The sequence below is a fragment of the Coturnix japonica genome, chromosome 5 (genome assembly GCF_001577835.2).
Source record: "Coturnix japonica isolate 7356 chromosome 5, Coturnix japonica 2.1, whole genome shotgun sequence".
Lineage (NCBI taxonomy): Eukaryota > Metazoa > Chordata > Aves > Galliformes > Phasianidae > Coturnix > Coturnix japonica.
This window is the reverse complement of record NC_029520.1, coordinates 50,299,611-50,318,244: the sequence shown is the minus strand read 5'-3', so window position 1 is coordinate 50,318,244 and position 18,634 is coordinate 50,299,611. Positions and strand designations below refer to the sequence as shown.

Genomic DNA, 18,634 nt, shown 5'->3' with positions numbered 1-18,634 from the left:
TGTGCCAAGCTGGATGCCTCTGTGAGATGCTCCCCCGGGCTGCTGGATGGCTCCTGTGTCAAGTCAGTGCTCAGCAGATTGCTGTGTGTGACAAGCACTTTTGATGCTACTCATGCACAGAGCTGTTTTAACATTACTGAGGAAATGACAAGCCGCTGTGTCACCGACAGCAAGCACTTTCTGTTCCAGTCATTTACATACATGTGGATGCTAAGTGTGGGGAGGAAATAGGACCCTTTATTAAGTCGGGATTTATATTTACACTTAATGGTTGCCATCAGTTGATTCCAGACTGCAGCCTCTCCTTAGGCATCATTATACATGATGACTATTCTCAACTTGGTCTTGGAAGAGGAACACTATGGACTGCCATTTCTTAGAGAAACAAAAAGCTCTCCAAGAACACCAGGAGAATTGCCAATGAAGCCAAGCAAATAATCACTAACAAATACTCTGTTCCATGTATTTTTCATCCTTCTCTTTCTTTTGCCTTCCCTGATCACTCAATGGCCTCAACAAATGGCTTCAGCCTCCGGGTGCAACATTAGTCCTCCAGGTCTGCAGTGCCAGCTCCTCTCCCATGGCTTTTTGAGGGTAGTGACCAGCACAGACTCTGCCTTTGCTTAATGCTGAGCTCTGGGCTTCACAGGGAGCTGAGTCAGACCACTGTGGAGCACTTCTGAAAATTGCATGAATAATCTGACATTTCCTCAGTGATTTATAGAACATCTGCATCTCCTCAAATTAATTTTAAATAACATCTAGCTTAAGATTTACCAGCTCAGGTCAGCCTGAGCTGCACAGGGGATGACAGTGCCTGTGCCAAACACAGAGCACAGCTGGAACTGGAGTCTGAGCAGCTGGGATGAGTTCAGTTACAGATACACGGTGCTATTTTCAGTCCATTTTGCCCTTCAGAAGTGCCCAAGCAGCCATTAAGAAGCCACAGTGTCAACACTAAGGAGGGAATCTCCCCTCCTTAGCACCCTCATCCCACACCTAAGCTTTCCACTGTGTCCCACAGCTTTGCATCCCCTATATGAATGGATTCAGCCAGGATACACAAAGCTGCTCATTTAATGTTTTTTGTTCCGGGCTCCTCTTGAAAGAGAGAGTGATATGATGTAACTTACAACAGAGAACTGAGGAGGAACTGGCTGGGAAGCTGCTGTGCTCTCCCTTCCCTCAATCCCTACAGGTAGCCTTTGCTTACAGTCTCACTTCTTGCTTCTATTCAGAGGGCTGCTCATCTTCAAATACATTCTTCTTCACTGGCCAGGCCTCTGGAATCCCCTTTTGTTCTCACTTCAAACGTGCTGCAAAGCACCAGTCTCAGGGTTTACCCCTGATGTTCAATGTCTCTCCAGAGGCTTCTTCCTGCTCCCCCCCCCCCCAGTGCCCTCAGGAATCAGTAGCACAAGTCCTCAAGGCTGTATGCTTTGTCCACTAGAAATAATCCTCATTGCCCAATTATCCCCCCCAATACCACAATAAAGTTGCTTAATAATTCTGTTCACTTCTCATTTGTTCTCTCCCCTCCAGAGATAAGAAAATGCAATGACATCCTACAGGTGAAGATTACAATCAATAATTCATGCCCTCGACCCATTGGTTCCAGTTCTCCCTTATCATCCTGAATGCCCTGCTATTTTATCTTGTCACTTCAGTTTCCACTTTATCAGCTTGTTTTAATCATATTTCCCTTTTTATCACCTAAAGCAATCCTGTTTTTCCACAACAAAACAGCACGTTCTCCCTCTGACCTGCACACCTCGCTATACGTTCACACCCAGCCATCGCATCTTCAACCCAGAGTGTGTTGATAGTGATCTGTACAGCCAGCACCTTCTGTCTTAACAGTTCTCCATCACAAACAACTGGTTTTGAAAGCACGGCACCCAAGTTTCCATATACACTCCAAAGGGCAGAAGCAAGGTCTGAAGGACGGCATGTTATGCTCCTCCTGCTCAGTCTCTTTGCTGCACCCCAGTGCAAAGCAATTTGCTGTAGGCAGCTCCCCTCCTCCCCACTTACACACACAAAGGCACGCACAAACCCCAAGCTGCACACCTGCACAAGGCCTTAAAACCTTAAAAATAAAGAACAGATCGATTGCTTTAAATCAGCCTGGAGACGTCGGGCAATCCATTCTCTATGTCACAGATTTCATCTCTTTCTCTTGCAGGTAAAACTTTCTTTTAAATGAGGGTACAGAGAGCAATTTTGCAGAAGTGCTCCGTGCTTCGTCTGCTCGGCTCTGACAACTTAATGGCACAAAGCTGCATCGGCTCCTTTTCCTTAGAATATACAACTGCCAATTTACTTACGAGCGCAAATAAATAATAGAGAAAATGGCATTCTGCTGGAAGGCAGCGTATTTTTAATTCCAGAAGAAAAACTATTTCTACCCGACAAGAATTTTGATGAATTTCTGCTACAGCCACGGAGAGAAAGGGAAGAGCTGAGGAGAAACAGCCGTGCTCACCCAGCAAGCGGAATGATAGTCATAGAATCACAGCATGGCTTGGGTTGGAAGGGACCATAGGGATCATCCACCTCCAACCCCCTGCCACATGCAGGGCCACCAGCCTCCATATCTAATAAACTATACCTAAAAAGCTGAGGTGCGCTTCCTAACTCCTCCTTTTACTACAAAGATGCTTTCGACACTGCCATCTCCAGGGCATGCAGTCAGCTTTCTCCTGATTTTGCCCTTTTAAAGCCATTTTCCATCGTGAAAGTCTGGCAGTGGCTCTGCCTTTCAGCCTTTGCATCTTCCTGTAAACTCAGGTCTACGGTGCCTTGAAATCACTTGTTGGCTTAAATGAACTGCTTGTTTTTCCCTCAGTGATCCCAGGCAGGCACAAGATGTTAAAGCGCAGTGAAGGTAGAAAAGCCCTCAGCATCCAAAGAGCACAAGGCATCAGCAGGATGCTGCTGTGAACAGCCTGTCATAATGCATTGTACGATCACACATCTATGGGATCACACAGCATACAAAACTACCCGCGCTCTGGGAGATGAGATGCAAACGCTGCTTACTGGAATGGCCTCTGCCAGTGCTCACATTGGGCCAGGCTCTCTATGACTGCACACATCCTGCAGTGACATGTGGATTTGCAGCAAGAACCCACTCTGCTTTAGCTGATCTCACTTGCCATGCTTACGTAGTACTAATTGGGTAGCAATATGTAAATAAACAACAAACTAAAAGGGGAGAGACTGAGACTGGATATAAGGTTTTTTACACTGAGGGTGGTGAAGCACTGGCACAGGTTGCCCAGAGAGGTGGTGGGTGCCCTGTCCTTGGAGACACCCATGGTCAGGTTGGATGGGACTCTGAGCACCTGATGGAGCTGTGGGTGTCTCTGTAGAAGAGAAGATGACCTTTAAAGGTTCCTTCCAACTCAAATGATTCTATGATTCCTTTTTGCAGCTTCTCAATCCACCCTTCACTTCACCTTTCTCTAAGCCACTGGACTTCCATGTCCCTCTAACACCTTCTCATCTATCTTAAGAGAGCAGCAGTTAAACTACAACACTTCTCTCTGTATCTCAGTTTAAGTCTAACACTCATAGGGTTGTGAAAATATTCTTGGCTTGGTTGTTTTTTCCTTCTATACAGAGTGAACTTTTCAGCATCATTTTTCCTGGGGACACCATATGAATGACCTGCCTGCAGCAAGCAACACTGAAATGGGGCATTTTCCATTTTCGTATTTAAGACAAAGAATTTATTTTTCTTATTTCAAGATCTGGCCTTTATTTTGGCTGGAAAGATGCAGCATCCATCAAGAAATGACACAAAGATCAATAAAGTGCTAAATGGTTGGAAATAAAAATGATGGAATTGGCTTTTCAAAGGAAAAAAAGTAGATATTGAAGTCCGTTTTCAGCAAACAATTATTCTAGTAATTAAACCACAAAGCCCTGAGCATCGATTAGACACCAGAAATAAAATCTGATTACCTCAAAGCCTCATTTTCATGCAAATACTAAGGAACAACAGCAGACTGAGCAGCTCACGCTTTGACTCCAAAGGAAAATGCATTTGCCCACATTTGGCGACAAAAAAGAAGGCTGATCCCACATTCCTTCTGCATCATGAACTGAGCATTGATTCTCAGCCAGATGTGATGCTCTTGTGTTGAAATACCAAATGGGGGTTTATGGATCCTGACAGTGGTTCGATAGCCTTGCAATTGACTTCTTGTATAACCACAGGAATATAAATTAATCTTTGTTACTCCTTTTAGTATCCTTACCATGGGAATGCTACGGGTATGCATGATAGATAATCATAGAATCATAGAATCACCAAGGTTGGAAAAGACCTAAAAGATCATCCAGTCCAACCGATCACCTATTACCAATAGCTACCACTAAACCATGACCCTCACTACAACATCCAGTCGTTCCTTGAATACCCCCAGGGTCGGTGACTCCACCACCTCCCTGGTGGTTAAAGAGTGCATGGAAATTGAAGGATCTCACAAGGAAAATTACAGTGATCTTCCAGTGTGTTCTCCAGGAGAGCCCCAGCTTGGAAATGCTTCCTGCCTGCAAGGAAGGCAGATGGGGAGGTAATGACAGGCAGTATCAGGCCAAGGTAACATGTACAGTGCCTTCCACCTGCTGTAATGCATTCTGAATGAAAACCACTACCTAAGCTTTTACTACGTGAAGTGGTGGGATGTCCTCTGTGTACATCCCATGAATTCAAGTAAGAGCAGCCTAAATTGGTAGTCCAGAGAAGTTGTGGATGCTTCACAACTCCCTGCAGAGGGAGATGGACAGTAGTGCTGGCAGAGCCTTCCCCAGAGCAGCACAATGAGGATAATTACTCAGCTCTCCCATTTCTAAAGAAGCCAGCGCTTCTGGCAAATGATAATGTGTTTGCCATAAATGCAGTAACTATATCTAAAACTCTTCATTAACGTGGAAATGCCAAACAACAAATTAGAACCAAGTATCTACAATTAGGCTAAAAACCCACAACGGTTTGTTGTTCTTTGCGAGAAATCATTTTTCATACCATTTATTGCAAACGAGGTCTCATTACATAATGATATTCAGCTCTTCCACTACTTTGCAGCTTTATTAATTGCATTCACAACAACTCTCTAATATAAACAAGCAACGTTATCTTCATCTATTGACTGTGAAGCCAGATGTGATATATGCAGATTTGGATAATTACAGCCAAAAGGAGGCAGGAGTCGGAGTCAGTGAGAAAACAGGGGCAAACCTCTTCAGTGCAGATATAGCCCTTCCACCTGAGAAGTAGAATTTCCACTTCAACACCAAGAGGTTCAGAGCAGCGCTGAGTTCTGCCAGCCTCACCCAAGGCTCTATTTTAATGTCACATCACAATTATCCAGATGACACTTCCCTTTCAGCTAATAGCAAAGCTTCTTATTAAAAGTTGGGCCTCGAGAGGCAATGAGTGTTTTAAGTCAGTGGATATTTCTCAGAAATAATGACTCAGACATGATGACAATCAAACCAAAATGGTTTCACTGAGCCTGTGCTGACTGGAGATGAATCCAGGCTGACAGATAAAAGCTCTCCTAGGAGGCAGAGCACGACAGGCTGATGACGGGCTATCCAAATGAAGAAGCCACATGTGTGTTTGGTAGACAAACCTGGACAAGGCAGCTCCCCTCTTATCCTGCAGAGGGTGAAGTATCTCTAAATATCTTCACACCAAAAACACACTGAAAGGCACTGAAGATGAGAAGCAATTTTGTTTTATGGCTGGACCGGTAATATCAAAGTATGCATCTCGGTAGGATTGTTTTTGTTTGGTGTTTTGAAATACTGTGAAGTCAAATTTAATCCCTGATCAAGCAGGCCTGGCTCCATAAGGTCAATGGTGGAAAGCCCTACCTCCACATCTTTCTGGCACTCTACTTTAACCTGGGTTCCTCTAGCTTAAGGTTAATTGCAATGGCTTCAAGGGCTCTTTTCTGCAGTGCCCATTAGTATTTACAGATGAGGCTCTGAAGACAAGTGAACATCCCAAAATCTTGTTGACTTTCGCTCCCACACAACAGGCACTGTAAAATCATCACCTCCCAGCCAGTTCTGCTTGGTCCTACAAGTGAAAGGGTTAATTTATCCTCAGACTGACTCTTGACAGCATTTTCCATTTGTTTCACTAGATTAGTTTGCTACCTGCACACCAGCTCCCTGATCCCACCTACACCTGAAGAAAAAACTCCCCAGGAGGACAGGGATACACTAAACAGGCTACGATGTCCTTGTGCTGTTTACACTGACAGTGTTCTCAGCCTTCAAAATGCCTCAATACAAAATCAGTGAGTTGTCAGAGGGTGTTTTGTGTGTTTTCTCTCTGCTCTGAAATGAATGGGTCTGCTCTTTCTTCAAGCACATTTAGATAATCTCTAACAGTTTACTTACAGTGAAAGGGCACTACTCATATACAGGCGTTCCAACAAGACATGCACCTCATTTCACCAAATGATAAAATTGAGTTGGAAGGGACATTTAAAGGCCGCCTGGTCCAATTCTCCTGCAGTGAACAGGGACACCCACAGCTCCATCGGGTGCTCAGAGCCCCCTTCAACCTGATCTTGAATGTCCCCAAGGACTGAGTACCCACCATCTCTCTGGGCAACCTGTGCCAGTGCTGCACTACCACTAGTGTAAAACCATGTTTATACCGACTCTTCACAGATGACACCCTGGCTTGTGTAAGAAATAGCGCAGCCAGCAGGAGCAGGAAAGTAATCATCAGTTCTGGCAAGGCTGCACTTTGAGTACTGTGTTCAGTTTTGGGACCCTCACTACAAGACAGACACTAAGGCCCTACAACACATCCAGAGAAAGGCAATGAAGTCTGGAGCACAAGTCCTATGAGGAGCAGCTGAAGGAACTGGGATTGTTTAGTTTGGAGAAGGCTCAGGGGAGACCTTACCGCTCTCTACAATGACCTGAAAGGAGGTTGTGTTGAGGTGGGGATCAGCCTCTTCTCCTATGTAACTAGCAACAGGACAAAAGGTGATGGCCTCAAGCTGTGCCAGTGGACGGTCAAGTTGGATACTAGGAAAAATATCATCACTGAAAGAACAGTCAGGTGCTGAAATGAGCTGCCCAGGGAGGTGGTGGAGTCACCATCCCTGGAGGTATTTCAAGAACTGAGGAGAAATGATACTAAGGGACATGGTTTAGTTGGAAAAGATTGGTGGTAGGTGAATGGTTGGACTAGATGACCTTGGAGATCTTTTCCAACCTTGGTGGTTCTGTGATTCTATTTGTTCTTGATGACTACATCCCCAGTTTATCTGGACACACATACACCAACAGACCAAAGCTCCAAATTCTCTCCTTTTCTATGACCCCATGCACTGGACAGATATCATCCTTCCCAAGCTGATCAGCTGCTTCACAACCATCAGTTGAGATGTGAAGAGGGCTGGGGCTCCAAGTGATCTTCTCCCAAGACCCATTACTAGCTGTGGGGTTCTCACTCCTACTGAGATCCTCAGGTCCTTGTCAGGTGATGGGATGCATCAGGCCCACATGCTCTATCACACACAGAGACTCCCCTGTAGGGAGATCTTTGTCTAACTCCAGTTTGTGACTTTTGTAGGATGCAGCATCATCCACGAGGGATGTGGATGCAACAAAGGTCAAAAAAGAGGCAGCAGCAGGAGAAGGTACAACAAAATATTTAAAGACCTTTGCCAGCATTTTATGTTTCCTGGCATGCAGATAAATCTCCACATTACACGCTAAAAGTAATCAGCCTGGAGAAAGATGCAGGCATTTCATCAGACTTCTAGCAGGGGGTTGGCTGCTTATCTTTCAACGGGTTTCGCTAAATCCCGCAAGCCAGTCAGTGAGCAAGCTCTGATCATAAAGCCAACACTAATAGCCTTCCCTGAGAAAGAAATTGTTATCCAACATTGTGCTTGAGAAATACACAAAGCCAAAAAAGGCTGGGAACTAGAGTTTTCTTTCTGCTGTTTTTGAAGAATCACATCTTCTTGGCTAAGGGAGCTCTGGGACTCAAATAGTTGCACTTTTTTAACTTACATGTTCTGCACTGGGGAAAGGTTTCTTTTTCCACAGCATGAGCAAAACCTCTTCGGATCACCTAAAATCTGCAATTCTTTGTAAGTACAGAAATAGTACAGTCACAGAGCACTTCCAAAATTTAGTCCTAAACATGGAAGACAAATTGTTGGCTCGTCCTGTAACGTTGCAAAGTGGTTGACAGATTCAGGCAATTACTGCTCAAACCTGGTTAGAGGTTTGATGGATGGACCAAGTGAACTGTTGACTTAAGCCTGTTCATCACAACATCCCGACTGATAAATCTGTCCACTGACTGAGAAATCCCATTTGTCCACATTTATTTGAACCCCCTTGAGACATACAGGAGCTTAAGATTCCTATTTGAAATTATTTTCTACAAGATAACAAGCAGATCCACCAAAGCCAAGAGAAAAAGAAGCCACAGATTTATGGATGAGCTTTTGGACTCATAACTGAGGCAGGTATGGGAACCCATGTGCATTTGATTTGATTTTCCATCCCAGTATCTGCAAACAGTGAGAAGACAGTGCAAAATGGAAAAGAGAAAGTCTGAAAATGCCATTACCTTCTGTGCCAGTCCAGCAATGATAAGAACTGTAGAGCATATAAAAAATGAAGCTTTAAGTGTGGGAAGGGGACAACATGAACTCATTAATACCTGTTCTCAGCTGCACATCTTTGGGCACTGAGCTTAGACCTCTGACTTCAGTTTTAAGTGTTTTATGTGGCGTTTTGTGTACCTGAAAGACACTGCACAATAAGGACCTTGGAAGGTACCTGTAGTCACTGAGTCATATCTCCCTGCAGCGAGCATAACCAGCTGGTTTCAGGCATTTCTCTCCTTGGAACGTTGCTAATAAACTCAGGGCAAAGTTTGTGTTAAAGGAAGAGCAACAAAGAATATCAACCGAGGGAGGCAGTAGAGTCACCACCCTTGAAGTCATCCAAGAGCTGTGGAGATACAGCACTGAGGGACATAGTTTAGGGGGAACAATAGGGATGGGTTGGCCATTGGACTTGATGATCTTGGATGCAGTGGATCAGCAGCTATCAATATTTTTTGTTCATCAGAAAAAAATAATACAGAGAGAAAATGGAGGAATATATTATTAATTACTCTTATCACTGGAATACCTGAAAGCCCATCTGAGATGACATACTCCTGTAATAAATGCTCTACAAGCATGTAAACAGACTGTATTTGCCTAAAAGAACCTGAACCAATACACTACCACAGAAACCATGAAACCAGCCCACTGATGGATAACAGGACTCAGGAACAGAAGGAAGGGATTTGTGCAAGGTCACATAACAAAGCAGTAAAACTGGCAGCAATGAAGCAGAGGACTCTGCTGGGCTCTGCTTATAGCCAGTCTAGGTCAGACTGAAGGTCTGGCTTGGTTAGTAACTCAGCATCCAACAGCATCTGCTTTAGGAAAGCTTAGGGATAAAACAGTCACACAGCAATGCTCCCCTCCTTGCAAAGAATCCGATTAATTCTCTTGCTCACTCTTTTCAGTTATTCTTTGGTTACTCTTCCTCTTCCCTGTACATTTTCCAGCTCTACTGCATCTTCTTCCAGATGCACAGAGTGGCACAGACTACTTAGGATCAAAATGATAGCTGTCATTTTGTTCCCTTTTCCTGTTTCCCCATCCCACCAGGCCTATGTTTATACTGCAGCATCCTCCATACAGTTCTCCTATGTGCGGTTGTTGATGAAATACAAGTGCAGATTCCATAATGGATGCCTTGAAGCAGATTCAGAATATATGAAGAATTATGTGTTCCACTGCTTTTTTCAAATCCTCATATTCACCATCAAAGCCCACATATTAGTGACTACTCAGTGCTTAATAACTAATCATTGCTGCTGTTCATTAGCACTACTGAAGAGCACTATCCCTTCAGAAGATGATTTAGACTTGGGGATGCCAGCTCTGGTTTGCGATGCTGTTGCAGTAGACATGAAGGTACATGCTCACACAAACAGTTCTGAGAGATGCCCCAGGAATAGACACATGGAGCAACTAGGAGAGAGTCCCCAGCAAGCACTGGGCTCTAATGCTCCACTTAACCCCCTACACAACAATCCCCACAACCCACAAAATAGGAAATGACTTCCTTTAACCACTTTTTACAGATATAAGAAATAGCATCTAAGAGAAAGATATTTTTCTCATATGATTTCACTTGTGAGGTCATACAGGTGTTGTGGGGAGAGGGAGGTGATCTAGACCCTCTGAGATCCTCCATAGCATTAGATTTGTACTTGAGCCAATGAGAGAGCACCCAGGTATGCAACACTGCAAAATCAGTCTGTTCAAACACCTGAGCAGTCATACAAAAGAAAGGGAGATGGGGAAAAGCAGCTTGGGAAAGGAATAACGGAGAAGCTTGGGATAGCTCCCAGCCTCACTTCACATCAATAAAGCCTCAAGTACAATACATTAAAAGAAATGATAGGTTATTGGGAACAGCCCTGCTGAAACCCTTTATTACATACCAGGCGAGGATAAGGTTGTGATTAGAGTTATTCAAACACACACAAGAAAAAAAGAAAGCAAAAGCCTCTAATAATTCTCACCATATCGACCCTTCTCGGTGATTAATGCTGATACCCAACATTTTTGCGAAACACCATTTGCTTGTGGTTTGAGATAAATTTTATTGTCAGTCAAAATCCAAGCAATTTACTTATTTCCAATACTGGTCCCTAACTCACACTCAGGCAGGGCAGGATTTATTTGTTTATCAGGAGAGAACATCCTTTCAGGAAAGAACTTAGATCTCATTTGATCCTCAAGTCATCTTAATTCAAACCAACACCAGCGCAGAGGCAGGGTTAGCATCAGTCATTTTGGCCTGCGCTGCCTAAGCAGAGAGAGAAGTTATCTACACTCTCATTAGAGAGGAATATTTTAAAACCATCTTCTCCACAAATTACCATCGCTCTCCATGTTAATGGCTGCAAGGAGCTCTTTTCCTACAGTTTCCTCTTACTCACTCTGTAGTCAGAACCAATACTTCAACCCAAAAGATCAGCAGCCTCTGATGCAAATCCCCAGAAGAAGAGAGGCAATTCAAGGTCAATGAACCTCCACATTCCCATTTTTTTTTCTTAGAGGGCTGAAATGCCACAAAAACAGACAGCTCTTGTGCACTATGGCTTATATTGCTATTAGAAAATAAATGTGATTCCTGCAGTATAAGGACAAGGCTCTTTGTACAAAGCAAAGACCACTCAGGCAAGCACAGAAAGGAAAAATTAATAACTCTGACCCAAGGAGAGCTGCTGGCCTGCCTGCATTCTTCAATCAAGATAAGTGATTACCGAAAGCCAATGGGAGACGGGGCTGAAAACCTTGTCTTCTGTCTAAACAGAGCCAAGACTTCTGACATACATAAAGTGAAGGGTAGAGGGTGAGACAAAGCACTCTAAAATGGCTGGGACTGGGGGGGTGTCTTTGAGAACTTTTCCAACCTTATTGATTCTATAATTCAAGGTAGGTCCATCCCATGACTGCAATTAGTGGATGCATGGAGAGAGTTGGGGGAGGTAAAAAATGCTCAGCTGCTGGTAGGATCCTTTTGTGGGCAGAGAGGAGGAGTGCATAGCCAAACCTGGCCCTGCACAAATGAGCAAACCCCTCTATACCTGCCCCCAGCTCCAGGAGGCAGCACCTGAGGGCCAATAACAAAGGGCTCAGCTAATCTTACTCTGAGATAGGTTTAAACAGAGACACAAAGCTCAAGGCAGGGCTGTTGTTTCAAAGCAATATATCTGAGGTTGTGACAGTGCAGACAGTCCTCAATGTATTCTAGTAAAAATTATCAACTGGAGTTTCCTGCTTGAGGTTTATGTCTAGAAAGGCCCCTGCTGCCTCCCCCTTCCTTCTGACACACATTTCTTCCACCACAAACTATAGCTTCGTTGCACCCATTTCTGACAGCCTTTTGCTTCTGTTTCACTCCTTGCTATTCCCTTCTCTGAGCCTCTGAGATGTCCTCTGCTGCGAGGACAACATCTGAATGTGGCACTGCCAACTTCTCACACTTAACATGCGTGGGCTGTGTTGGCATCCCTGTGCTGTATGTAAAAGCATAGCAGACATTCCCCAAAGCAGCTTGGGACAAAATGTGACAAAAGGAAAAGGCCAACCATGATGTGAATGATTGTCTTTGGGGAGCTGCTCTGGCACTGTAATAGCATGTAATAGCTGTTGAAATTGCATATGTCAAAACAAGGCAGGGAAAAGGATCATTGTTGTTGAGAAGACATTTGAATGCGTAATTTCTTTTAGCAAAGCAAACCTGATTGAATAGCGCTTTGCTCCAGGATTAAGGTATGATCACAAGCTAACTCTTAAAATGGTTAAAAAGAAGTGATTCCAAAGTGCACATTCCTCACAAGGAACAGAAACACTAAATTTAGCCACCAGCCTGAGGGGGGGAGCTTTGTTACTGCTTTGGAGAAGGAAGAGAGATGGTGAGGAACACAAGAAGGAAGGAAGTCTTAAAGGTACAGGAGAAGGTTATCCCCCTGTGCTGACAGATGAGCCAGAAGTGAAAAAAAACAGCACAGATTAACAGGGAGATTTTCCCAAGGCTCCAAGAGAAAAAGAGAATCTGCCTCCCAGAAAGAAGGGATGAGTAACTTGGGGAGAGTACAAAGAAGCTGTTAGGATGTGTAGGGAGAAAACTAGAAAGACAAAAAGCTCAGTTTGAACTCAACTTGGCCATTGGGTAAAAGAGAATAAAAAGCTCTTTACAAATATATTTACAGTAAGAGGAGGGCTAAGGAAGATCTCCACCCTTTACTGGATGTGATGGGGAACGTGACAACAGAATAAGGAAAAGGCTCTCAATGAATTCTTTACACCTGTCTGTAAAGGTCAGACCAGCTGTCCTTGGGGCACTCTACCCCCTGACATGGAAGTCACAGACAGGGAGCAGAATAAAACCCCCTTGATTCAGGTGGAAACAGAGACCCACTACCCCACTCAAGCTGCCACAAGCCCATAGGGCCAGATGGGATCCACATCAGGGCACTGAGGGAGGTGACAGCAGAGCCTTTGACACTGTCTCCCACAGCAATCTCCTGGAGAAGCTGGTAGTCCATAGCCTGGACAGGTACACTCTTTGTTGAGTAAAGAGCTGTCTGGATGGCCGGGCCCATAGGGTGGTAGAGAATGGAATCCAGCTGTAGAGCTAAACTCCACTGTGTACAATATCTCCATGAGAAACCAATAGGAAAATCTGTGGAACCAGACATGGGATGCTGCACTGAGGAGCATAGGCACGGGGTGATTAGAAACAAAGTGCTGGCACTGGGGCCATCGTGGTTATAAGCAATGTACCAGATGTCAATTAGATGACAGATGAAGACCAGGACAAAATTGATATAGGGTAAAACAAATATAGCATTTAACACACATAAAGGCCACCATACACAGCAAACTGAGATGCATAAAGCCAGGAATAGGCAAAGAAAACAAGAACTGTGGGTACAGCAACTCTAACTGCATAATTATTTCTTTTTCTGTAACAATAACTATGTCTAGACTAGTAACGATTAGACTGTGAGTAATACAATTGCATTAGCAATAAATTCTTGGTTTTGGGTATATATGGGTTGTGCCTTTGCTGTGCCTATAAAACATGATTTTGAGCACAACAATGGAGCCTTCTCTGTTAAGATTTTTGGTTCAAATAGAATCACAGAATTGTCTGAGTTGGAAGGGATCTTTAAAGGCCATCTGGTCAAATTCCTGTGCAAGGAATAGGGTCATCTACAGCCAGACGTTACCTCATATTAGTGGTGGCATAGGATAAGCAACCAATGGGCTCCACCAACATTTTAAAGAACCCAAGTCCACCACACCAACGCTTGCATCTACAGTTTCAACCATACATTCAAGAAGTCACAACCCTGTACAGCTTCAAAAAGGAAAAGCCACAGCTGCTCCAAATAACTCCATGCATTCTGAATGCACAAAACAAACTACCGTAAACCCCAGAGCAGCAAAATGAAACGCTGAGTAAATGGTCTCAGACCTCCTGTTGCTATCATACTGCCAACAGTAGGATCTCCCAGTTACAGACATTGGGACATGGAAGACAGGCAAACACTGTGGCATTAACAAACAGTTTGAGAACATTCCCTTGTTCTACACTAGTTTATCTAAACCAATGGCAGTTCTCATTGTAATGCATAAACATTTAATCCCAAAAGAGGGAGAAGGGAAGAATGCTGCGCTTCTATTCATTCTCAGAAGGCTCAAGTTTCCCGTCCCTCTGATATTCTCCAACACAAAGTTTGTGTTCACCTACTATGCACCACCCACAACTCAAACAAGCAGAGGAAGGCTGAAGTCATCTCCCACAACACAGAGAGGTCCCAAAGTTCTGCTAAGATGCCCTTTACATCTAAAGACAAAGCATCAGAACACCAACAGAGATCCAAAAGCATATTCAGACCTTTCTTCTGCAGAACCAGACTCCACCAGAATGTTTTCTGGAAGATCAACTTCTATTTTGATGACATCATTTATTTTTATCATTTAGTTTTATTTTTTTCTAAATCTTGTTGGTTAGAGAGTCAGCTGATAGACTGTAAAGCTGACAGCCTCGTTACCGAAGCATATAAATTGCTTTTGCTCAGCTGGAGTTAATGTAGGACCATCTGACTTCCTAGAATTGACATTTTAATGATTCTGTTTCTCTGGCATTTTTTCCACTGACCACTACAAATATCCAAACTGTCTCTTTGCTTTGCCAAGCTGCCTGTGGATCAAGTTACTCATTCTCCAGGGATTCTCAGCTTGTCAGCCATCAGACCAGGTAAACCCAATAATAACTGAGCTGACAGTAGCTACTCTAGTACTACTCGCTCTTCTGTACTACAGATGTTAGAGATAAAGATCTGAAGGCCACAGGACAGAATATCTCCCCAGGAGAAGGAGATGTGTGTGAAGCATTTTAAATATGAAAAATGCCAACTGTAAAAGTTTGGTATTTATTGAACAAAATCAAGAAGAAATAACATTTAATCTCCATTTAAGAGAACAACGACAGAATCAAACACAGGGCTGCCAAAATTGACTACCGTGTGTATACTGCAATTTACTTCAAATACGTTTTCAGTTACCTCTTAGAGGAACTTTTATTAAAGCATCTGCAGTAACTTTGCAGGATCTGCTGCAATCCATCGAGTTGATAATCTGCAGAATGAAGTATACAAAGTCATGACGTTCTAACTGCAGAACTCACTGCCCTGTCTCCTCTGGTTTTCCCTTATCTTGTACCCTGTTGGGTACCACCACCTTTCTTCAGTCTTCCCTTGCTATGCCATACCCCAGGTTAAGAAGAACAGCAAACTCCCTCTAAATCATATTTTGCTTGTATAGGATGGGAAATTAGGCACTCCTCTGCACTGCTTAGAGCCAAGCTCTGCACCTCCCTTCCTATTCCCCAAAGTCACTGTGAGCTGAGACAGGCAGGAGCACCGTGCCCTGACCCATCTGAATTCAGACAAACTGCAGATCCACCTCCTCCAGAGCTGTGATGAAGTACAATGGTTAAGAAGTTGTCTTAAAATGAAAGTCAAGTTAATTTCAGCTTTAGAAGAAAAGCACTTAAAGGAAATAGATTTCACAGGGCTAGATTTAGTTGAGAAAGCGGGTTTCAAAGAGTCCATGCATATGTCCAACAGATCCAAAGTTTTACAAGCCCTTTTGCAAGTCTGATCTCCCTAGATGCTCCAGCAGAACAATGTGGGCAGTTCTTTCAACCTCTTGTCAGGTTTGGTGAATTTCTTTTACTCCTAACAACTCACCTCCTGTTGACACAAGCTATATATTTTTTTTTCATTCCCTCCTGTTCTCCTTTAAATGCCCCTGATAACAAACCACACAAAGCAGCACATAACAGGGCCATGTAAAGGGCATCTCCCATTCCCCACTCCCAACAGAGGACACTCTCAACACCCAGCTCAGCTCTTTGCTCAACCTTAGGTTTTTGGTATGAGTTCATACGCATCCTTGGTTTTCTTTGCGCCTTTATCTGAAACAGATCATTCCCCCTCCTCTTAACATTGTAGAATGGGGAGGAAACAATCTCAAAAAGTCATTCAGGTTGTCTAGACGGAGAAAGAAGAAATGACTCTTCTTGTAAGTGTTTACCTGATAGAAAAAGATGAGTGATGGGTGAATCAGAAGCAAAAAGACTGATCCCATTGCTCCTCTCATCTCCCCAGAACAGCACAGTTACAAAAGTCCCACCTCACTCTTAAAGACAATATCAGCTCATCCTCCTGACTGCAACAGCTCCAAAATGAAGGCAGTCCTAACTATTTGGACCTGGTAACACACAACCCAGCCAGGCACTTACAGACAGCACAGAAATTCACACCTGCTCAGTCCTCCAGGTGCCTGGCTCAGCTGACGTGGCAGCTGACCTAACCTGACAAGCTTCACAGCAGGCTTCTCCAATTTGCACAAGGATAAATGAAATATAAGCGGGCTAGAAATAAAAAGAACATCTTTGGCCACACAACTTATTCTATGTCTGAAATTTTCAGAAAGATGGCTTTTTCAAGAAGAAAGGTGGTAGAGGATGAAGGCTGTGGGATAAAGTAATATTAATATAAAACACAAGAATAGAGCTGAGTCCTTATATTCAGAAGCAGCTGTCTGGAAAATGTACTGTAAGGAGCATCCTCCAACAAGGCTCTGCAAGAAGCTCTCATATCCATGAGGAGGAATCAGTGCCATCTTCCTCCACTTCCCGTGTGCTACATGGGGACACACCTTGGAGTTTGTCAAATACTGCATTTCTTGACCACAGCAGAGCGCTGGTACCCTCAGCCAGGACTGACTCATCCAAAGGCAAAGCCATCCACCATGGTACACACAGTCCTGACCCAGGCAAGTAGTTACAGTTTTCTGAGTACTAAAACACATACCTTCCTTAAAGGCACAAAAGATCTTGCACCAATGAAATGTGTAAGATAACAGCACAAAGCTACCAAAGCAACTCTTAACATAACCCTACATTTCCTACACCGCTCCAAAAGCACTCTCATGTAGCTCTCTAATACGGCTTGTCAAAGCCAACCAGAAAGTCATTAAAGACTTAGAATTACTTCCCTTGCACAGCTCCTGCCCAGCCTGATGGGTTAACAGGACATGTGAAACAGATCTGACATGCAAATCATCTAATATAATGTTTTTCAAGAAAGAGTTAGTGAGACAGGGAGACATCAGGCCCGATGCAAACTCAGTCTGCCCTTGGAGAGCAACCCTCCCGCAGGGCTCTTGAAATACACTCTTTGATTTATTTCAAAGGAAGCTAACACTGCTCAAGCAGGCTGGAAATCGGACTACGTGGAGAGAATTAAACATCTAGGGGAAGCAACAGTTCACATAACTCAACACGTATAAGAGGTTTGGGGTTTCTGAGTTTGGTGAGTCTCAGTACAGCTAGATCATTATAGCCACGCACATATTCTGTATGGATGTAGTTCAGCTCTCGCTGATTCACCTTTCTAGGCAGAACAAACTAACATAGCCATATAGCACAGGGCCTATACACATAAGAGGAATAGACTGGAAAATGCTTGACACATGTCTTAAAGGGTTTGTCTTGCTTAATGCATTCACCACAAGGTCCCAAAGACTGGACCACGCAGCCCTGAAGATTGTCAATGGTCAGAGGTGCTTGCAAGAATGCCACTGAATTAGCAATGGGCAGATTAGCAACTCCCCAGCACACTTTGCCCTCACAGGATTGTATGCCTGCATCAACACAACTCAGGCAAAGAGCATTAAAATTTCCCCTGGAATTTCAGCTGAGACACGCAACACTAAGCTCTAGGAATGATGTCCAGGTCGGGAGTATACAGAGAGGCTCTCCCCCAAGCTAAAACCTCAGGACACATTATCTGGGACTCATTCCAATTTGACCAATTTTTTTCTGTTAGCAGGGTTCTTTCAGAAATACAGTTGCTCCAAGTTTAATCAATTATGTTGGAGGCCTATTGAGACCTCCCTGTTCAATGGGCTGCCCCATATAAGGTGAAGAGAAGGAGACGCGTCCTCCATGAAGGCAAGGGAAGAAAAAGTTTATTCACTCACCCAGCCCCTGGTTCTGCTGCTCCCACTCAATGGTATCGGGAACCTGGTAGGACACCCCAGCCAGCTGAGCTGCAGGGTTCTCCAGGCCAGCTATGGGCTCCTGGGATGTCTCGCCTGGAAGCGTGAAGCCTGGCAGCTCTGTGTCACCCTCCATGCTTTCATCCATAGAATCTATCTCTTTGTCCTCTTCATCTTCCTCTTCCTCCTCTTCTTCTTCCTCCTCCTCTTCATCTTCTTCTTCTTCCTCAGCCTCTGGTCATGAAGACACAAAAACAACATCAGGAAAGGTCCCATAAAACAGAAGGTTTCATACATTCCTATCAGTGAGCTCATAATCCCTTTTTCAAAAGCCAGCCACCCTAACAAAGCCCTGCCTGTTTTCTGACATGAGAGACACCCAGAGGATGTGGATGAGCCCCATCCTGCCTCCATCC

General features: G+C 44.0%; 1 protein-coding gene across 4 annotated transcripts in view; it reads right to left on the bottom strand.

Annotated features, from left to right (window-relative positions):
* Positions 1 to 18,634, bottom strand: part of ARMH4 (armadillo like helical domain containing 4) — a 47,045-nt gene that overhangs the window by 9,507 nt on the left and 18,904 nt on the right. For all 4 annotated transcript variants that reach the window (XM_015865798.2, XM_032444969.1, XM_015865800.2 and 1 more), the window contains exon 5: positions 18,201 to 18,452. In XM_015865798.2, the coding sequence (XP_015721284.1) occupies positions 18,201 to 18,452 (252 nt within the window). The remainder of the gene's footprint in view (positions 1 to 18,200; positions 18,453 to 18,634) is intronic.